The 7,885-nt window shown below is 43.8% G+C and overlaps 1 protein-coding gene across 1 annotated transcript; it reads right to left on the minus strand.

Moving 5' to 3' along the window:
- Positions 1 to 610: 610 nt before the first annotated feature.
- Positions 611 to 3,224, minus strand: LSM2 (LSM2 homolog, U6 small nuclear RNA and mRNA degradation associated). The gene is made up of 5 exons (XM_072123335.1): positions 3,091 to 3,224; positions 2,534 to 2,601; positions 2,285 to 2,315; positions 993 to 1,052; positions 611 to 837 (listed from the first exon to the last, which is right to left on the minus strand). Exons 1-5 carry the CDS (start codon positions 3,091 to 3,093, stop codon positions 712 to 714), a joined length of 288 nt encoding a protein of 95 aa, XP_071979436.1. The 5' UTR covers positions 3,094 to 3,224; the 3' UTR covers positions 611 to 711.
- Between the last annotated feature and the right edge of the window lie 4,661 nt (positions 3,225 to 7,885).

The following is a 7,885-nucleotide window of genomic DNA, read 5'->3' on the forward strand; positions in this document are numbered from 1 at the left end:
TCTGTATTGTCCCTAGAGATGCGTGTACTATCAATGTGCACATGTTTTGTAGAAGCAGGACTGTGAAATATTGGCTTTATATTGCAGCAATCTGGAGCTGTTTCCTTACACTGCTGTGCTCTGAGCCACCAGCCTTGCACTGAGAAACAGCCTTTGAGTTCTGCTATGATTGACGATAAGCAACCATGAGGGAATTGCATCTCAGCTGGGGGGGGGGGGGGGAGGAGGAGGAGTTGTTATTGGAATAAAGTAGCCATGTTTTGCAATACTTTGATGATCAAAAGTGGCTGCCATTAAAAGGGGTTACACAGTAGGGTCACAGGTAGGTACTACAGTAGTCAGAACAGTGGGAATGTGGAGCTGATCAATGCAGAGAGCACAGCAGTGTGAGGACACACTACAATCCCACAATATAAATCCATATTTCACAGTCCTGCTGCTACCAACACATGTCCAAGAACAGTACTTCCTGTATAGTGAAAAAGGAATACAAGATTAACCCTATCTAGACATCTAAAATTGATGCAAAAAAAAAAAAAAAAAAAGTGGTGAACAGCGACACCAGCAGGAAATACAAAGTATTACATACAAAAAAAAAAAAAAAAAATCCTCAGCAGAAAGGCCGTGTACTTTTTCTATACGATTTGACAGTCCCATTGCAGACACCTGGAAAGAGACGGCACCGCTGGATTCCCCCGATCCGCTGGCACATCATTGTTTCTGCTGCACGGCCTCCTTCCTGGCCGCGTCCTGCAGTAGCTGAGTGTCCACCTCATCTGCCGGGAGCTGGACGTAACGCACCACCGAGCCGCGGATGAAGCAGTTCTTCACAGAGAGCTGCAAAAATATAGAAAGTTTTATTTTTATTTTTTATGACCGGGGCCAAAATCAGGCTCAGAGTTTTACAACCTGCAACTATCCAGCTGATGTGTAACTACAACTCCCAGCATGCCAATACAAAAAAAAAAAAAAAGTGTTGCTTAAAGACTTACCATGTGTGGATACTTCTCCGGGTCGGTCACGCTGATGTCTGTTAGTTTGATATTTAAATACTGCAAAAAAAAAAAAAAAAAAAATTTTGCTGCAATACCAGTCATCACCTGAGGACAAAAGTGGTGCCATTTTTGGGGGAAAGCGTGCATCACAGAGGCTAAAAACCCAGCAACTAGCATCTTACAGGAGACTGATCAAAACCTGCTTTTGATTCTACAGGGGAGCAGGGTGCAATTCGGAAAAGTGTCGAAAGTGTAAGGTGAAGAGACGCATCATCAGACCTTTGCTATGTTTTTAGAAGCAGAAAGACTGAAATGTATATATAGTGCATAGTGGGCACATCCTCACACGGCTGTGCTCTCTGCAGTGTTAAAGGGGTTTTCCCACGTAGCAAAGTTAGACCCTATCCACGGTATAGGGCCTAACTTGCTGATCAGTGGGGGTCTCGGTACTGACTGATCACTCCTCACACTAATGGAGCAGATGGCCGCACATGAGCGAAGAGGGGGAGGGGGGGGTGGAGTCCGACGGACCCATTGTTTTCGTGATCTGCAAGGGTCTCAGCACCGAGACCCCCACTGACCAGCAAGTTCGGCTATATCCCTGGGATCAGGCCTAACTTTGCTTCATGGTAAAACCCCTTTGCGTATTGTCCCTGGTTAGATGTGTGGTCGCACCTTTGCGTATATTAGTAGAAGCAGGACTGTGAAATATGGATATATTTTGCTATATTTTAGCAATTTGTGTGCGTGGGGGGGGGGGGGGTTTCTTAACACTGCTGTGCTTTTAGAACTGATAAATAGTCCTTTGCATCCTGCTATGATGAGCTTTAACAAACCATTAGCGTACTGTAGAAGACAGTAAAGCAACTGAATACAGAGAGCTAAGTGCACAGCAGTGTCAGGATCTGGTCTCCAGGCATTTCAAAGCAATTCTTCCCAGTCCCTCCTTTCCGTTCTTAGAAGACTGATTTAGTACTCAGCCAGGGACTGGCTACAGCTGTGAGAGTAGGGGCTGCAGAACATTTCAAAGCACAGCAGTGTGAGGACATTGCCCCATTGAACTGGAATATAAAGGCATTTTTCACAGTCCTGCAGCTACTAACATCATACGGTTAGTATGATTACACAGATCTCCAGGGACAATACTTAATGTCACGGTCACACCTGCTGACAGATTGCTTTTAAAAGGGACCGGGAGCGAGCTATCAGGACCTGCGACGCTCCCCTAACCACGTGCCTTAGCGAATCCATACTTTAAGGATAGGTGATCCCTTAGTGGTGTCTCTTACCTGATCTACAGAGTGCAGAGTCCCACAGATGCTGCAAGAGAGAAAAGCAGTGACGGTCAGTGAAGGAACATGGAGACACTGCAGGTACATGCACCCCCGGCACTGGAGCTCTGTAGCCTATTAACCGCTGTATACACATCTACTGAAGAGCGAAGGTTCCAGGGATATCCTCACTGCCGGAGCGGTTCTGAACACCATCGCGGGTCAGTGGGACCCAGCACACACAGAACCTACCCAGGAGCCACTTACCTCAGGTCATTCTTCAGCTCCACCACCACGTCCTTCCCCACCAGGGACTTGAAAAATGAATAGAAAAGCTGAAAAGAAGGAAAAATAAATAAAAACCAAGAGAACTGCAGTAACGGAAATAACGATAAAGGAGCGTACGGATCACAAGTTGTGATATCTGCTTGCGGTCGTTAAACAAAAAGGCGTAAATTATTTACAAAACCCAAGAGCAGAGGGTTTGTTACATTTGCATCATGTGGCGCACAATCTTACACACACAGACTGGAGCAAGATTTGGGATATGCAGCAGTAAAAGAGAAAACAAAACTATACACAGTTCTCTGGCATCAGGGGGCGCTCATTCACTGACAGCATGCAGAGATATTGAACACGTGACAAGATTAAAATAAACGGCTCTCAGGTCAAGCAAGACAAAACTATACATTGTATATACAGGCGCTGTGGAACTACATGTCCCAGCATTCCAGAGAAAGGGAATAGCAGAGAGCACAGCGGCGGAGGAATGCTCGGACTTGTAGTTCCACGGAAGCAGAACGGTCCCTACGGGCGACTCTCACCATGCTGTCACTTATCCGGCCGGAGACTGAAGGGGAATCCGGTTTCAATCAACAGAAAACGCTGCCTGACGAGCGCCTCGCGTTCGTTTAATGCCGGGCGCGAGGTCTCGCGAGAGCGCGGCAGCCAATCACCTTGTATAATGTTGCCGCTAGGGGGAAAATCATAGAGCGGGCGCTAGGCGGCGGCCATGTTACTGGAGACCAGTTAGATAAAGAAGGTTGCCCAGGTTACAGAGATGGGAGACTTTAAGACCTCCAAAACCCATATGGTACAAGGATTTACTGCCTTTAAATGTTGTCGTTTTGAGTTTTTTTTTAATTTAAATTTTTAATCCTGCAGTTATTGTCTGATAATAGGAGTTCAGCCTTTTTTTACTAAAATCACAACTGGAAGGAGTTTTCCAGGGATCCAGTGTTGTGGCATTCTCCTGGTGTTCATCCCTGTCTTTAGGGACAAAACATTCCCTGGAAAATCCCTTTAACCCCTTAAGGACGCAGGTTTTTTTTTTCATTTTTCCGTGTACGGAGCAGTGTGAGGGCTTGTTTTGTGCGTAACAAATTTTATTTTCCCGTGATGTTATTTATTATTCCATGCCGTGTACTGGGAAGCTGGAAAAATATTCCAAATGTGGAAAAATTTTTTTAAAAAGCGCATGTGCGTCACGTTCTTGTGGGCTCAGTTTTTACGACTTTCACTCTGCGCTCCAAATAACACCTCAGCTTTATTATTTGGTTCGGTGCGATCGCGGTGATACCAAATTTATACCGGTTTTATTGCGTTTTAATACCTTTTCAAAAATTAAACTAATGTGTACAAAAAAGGAAAAAAAAATTCCATTTTCTGATGCTAATAACTTTTTCATACTTTGATGCAGGGAGATGTGTTAGGTGTCATTTTTTGCGAAATGAGTCAAAGTTTTCATTACTACCATCTTGAGCTCTGTGCGACATTTTGATCACTTTTTATTCCATTTTCTATGATGTAAAAAGGTGTAAAAGTCGTGTTTCGGACATTTGGGCGCCATTTTGCGTTATGACGGCCACCGTCAGCAATAACCGTTTTTATATTTTGATCGATCGGGCATTTTGGGACGTGGCGATACCTAATGTGTTAGTGATTTTTACCGTTTATTATGTTTTATATCAGTTCTAGGGAAAGGGGGGCTTTGAATTTTTAATATTTTATTGATTTTTTTAAACTTTTTTTTTTTTATTTATTTTTTATTTCTTAGACCATCTAGGGTACATTAACCCTCTCTAAGCAGACACATTATAATCCAGCTAGTTTTGTGGGGTGACAGTGTGGTTAGATCATCAGGGTACAGGTGTATATATACTTTCATCTGGCTTCTGACATTGAAACATAGAGATGAGATATGAGATCCGTTAGCTGCCTATTAGAGTCAGCTCTGCTACATCTCTGTTCTCAGTCTCACAGATCTGTGCCTGCATTCCCCTTACTCCTGATCACTTATCTCCTTGTAGTTTGCAGCTTGCTCACAATCTTCTAGCAGGAAGTGATACACTGGGGCACATTTACTTACCCGGTTCCGTCACAATCCCGCGGTGCGTTGTCTGACGAGGATTTGAGTCTGCCGCGATTCACTTAGATCGTCCGGCCGAGTTCCTGCATCCGTCGCTTCCACGCCAAGGTCCGCCGGAGTTCACCTCCTTCTTCCCGGTGCTTGTAAGTGCGTGTTTAATACCCGTAATGGACACTTTGAGTACCTGGTGCTGGCGTTTGGACTGTAATGTATTAGCTGTCTTCCAGGAATTCGTTAATGACATCCTTAGAGACTCCCTATATGACTGTGTCATGGTGTATATGGACGACATTCTGTTATTGTTTCATTCTGTTGTCAGTTTATCTGTTTAAGGGCCAATGGCCTTCACGCCAAACTTGAGAAGTGCCAATTTCACCAGCGGAGTCTTCCATTTCTCATCCCTGGTATCTCCCATCGTGGCACTCACCAAGAAGGGCGCCAACCCCCGACTCTGGCCACAGGCTGTTGAGGAGGCCTTCTCTAAATTAAAGACTGCCTTTGCATTGGTACCAGTACTTACTCAGCCAGATACAGAGAAGCTCTTAGATCTAGACACCCCCTTAGCAGGAGCAGTGCTTACACAGAAAGGTCCTAAAGGCCAAACTCTCAGTTTCTTTTCTAAGACTTTCTCCTCTGCAGAGAGGAATTACTCCATCGGAGATCAGGAACTATTGACAATAAAACTTGCCTTAGAAGAGTGGCTTTACTTCCTGGAGGAAGCTCAATTTCTGGTCTGTATCTTCACAGATGATAAGAACTTCCTCTATCTCCAGACTGCACAGCGACTCAATTTACGACAAGCGCATTGGTCACTCTTCTTTTCCCGTTTTAATTTCCTTATCCAATTCCGTCTGGCTGAGAAGAACATCAAGGCTGACGCCCTCTCTCATGCCTCGGATGTCATTGGGGAAGAACCTGCTCCTTGGCATGTAATCCCTCCTGAGCGACTGGACCTGCCGCTTTCATCAGGCAATCCTGTCATCTGAATGGCAACTGACTGTTTTTCCAAAATGTCCCATTTTGTTCCTCTGCCAGGTCTGCTCCACGTCTTGCCAGCCAGTTTTTCCATCGCATCTTCCGACTCCATGGACTTCCCCAGCACATAGTCTCTTACCAGGTGGTTCAGTTTGTCTCTAAATTCTTGCGATTCCTCTGTGAAGTTGGACTTTTCTTCAGGCTATCATCCCCAGTCTAATGGGCAGGTGGAAAGAGTTAACCAGACCCTGGGTTGCCATCTCCTCCATTTTGTTTCTGCCCGTCAGGACAATAGGTCCACGTTGTTGACTTGAGCAGTTTTCTTACAACTTCTTGAATTTAGCAACTGTAGGCTCCGCTGCATATTTTATCAATTATAGACTGCATCCACGCCCTCCTCTTCCTCTGTCTGTGTCATCCGATGTTCCTCCTGTTGAAGAATTGGTACGGGACCTGAAGTCCCTTTGGAGCAGACTTTCCTTTCCTTGTTACGGGCTTCGGCTCGAACCAAGCTCCCGGCTGATAAAAAAAACCTAGGCCTCCTCCTATCTTCTCTCCAGGTTACAAAGTCTGGTTGTCCTCCAGGTATGTCCGGCTAAAGATCCCTAGCTAAGAGCTTGGTCCTTGTTAACATTTATTAACATTTGTGTTTACAAAACACGATCTAAACACAATGTTAACATGTGTTAAAACAAACGCATTGTTAATGCATGTGTTAATATCGCGTCTACATTGCGTTTTATAAATGCAAATGTTAACAGTAATGTAATTAGGCAAATCACCTCTCCTCAGCTGTTGTAATGTCCTTCAAAACTAAATGAAAACACAACCAAAATGCACCGTGTGACCGAGTCCTAAAAGTTGTGGATTTTTTAAGAGGAGCAAAAAATGGAAATGCAAAAACAAAAAAAAAAGGCATTGGCAGGAGTAGTGGGAATGGAGAGCACAGAATATATAAGGAAACAACTTCATCTACTACAAATTTTGGGGGTTGATATGTATAAAACATAAGGCACAGAGGGGGAAAAAAGAACATAAACAAGGGAGCCCAAATGTTAAACCAAAAATTTATTTAGTTATGAATAACATTAATACAATTAATTATAAAAGTTAATTATAAAAAGTTAAAGTCAATACCAAGCATATCCGAAAACAGTTTTCATCAGATTTCTGGCTTTTTTCTTTGAAACAATAACTTTTATAAAACTTTACCTGGCTCCCTGCCTAGTCGTCCTCTGGGCGTGGTCATCGTTTCTCAAAGTAAGTGCCGCTCTCCACAAACAGCTCGCTCTCCTCGATTTTGAATTAAAATACACCTCCCATTGCTACATTGCTTCTTACCTCAGCATCCCTGCATACACTCGTGGACCAAGCAAGCAATTCTAGCACTTGCAGCATCAGATTGTGGACATGCGCAGTTCGAAGTGAAGAAGCCACAGCGGTCTCCACTCTATCTGCACATGCTCCAGGTTTAGCACAGGGTTGGTAGACAATGAGGATGCAGGTATGCAAACTCTGTAGCGAGTTACGTAGCCGCCGCAACCCTGTGCTCAACGAGTTCAATGAACAGGTCTGAGTATACAGGGAAGCAGAGGCAAGTAGCAATGTAGCGGAGGGAGGTGTTTAATTCAAAATGGAGGAAGACGAGCTGTTTGTGGAAGGGGCACTTACTTTGAGCAAGACTAGGCAGGGAGCCAGGTAAAGTTATATAAAAGTAATTGTTTGAAATCTGATTAAAACTGTTTTCGGATATGCTTGTGGTGATATGGGAAAACCTAAAAACAGTGTTCTGGTGACAAGTTCCCTAGAAATATTTTTTGAAAACATTTTTTTTAAATATTGGCTCTTTATTGGAATTGTGTTTTGCAGTTCTACATTGTGAGTTGTAAGCTGAAGCCACTGAGCTTCTCCTAAGTTATTTCTCTCTTTGTTCAGCACCGGGTTTCTCTATCACTTTGCCCATTACATTTGCATTATGATAGAAATTGTCTTTCCAATGAAAGAGGCAATCTGTGAAGTCTAATAACACACATTCTGACTTGTGTCTGTTCTTTATGAGTTGATCGATCCATTGAACATACACGTGATCTATCAGGAGTTGGTGACGCTTCTTTTTCTAGATGAAGTGGCAAGTCGTTCATAGAATTTGTATCTTGTTCAACTTCTACTTGATTAGATGAACTTGGTAACATTGGCCGTGGAGAGGAACCTGCTTTGATCTCATGTGAAGAAACATCCGACCCGTGATTGTTTGCTTCCATGTGTTGGTTTTGCAA

Source organism: Engystomops pustulosus, chromosome 9 (genome assembly GCF_040894005.1).
Source record: "Engystomops pustulosus chromosome 9, aEngPut4.maternal, whole genome shotgun sequence".
Classification (NCBI taxonomy): domain Eukaryota; kingdom Metazoa; phylum Chordata; class Amphibia; order Anura; family Leptodactylidae; genus Engystomops; species Engystomops pustulosus.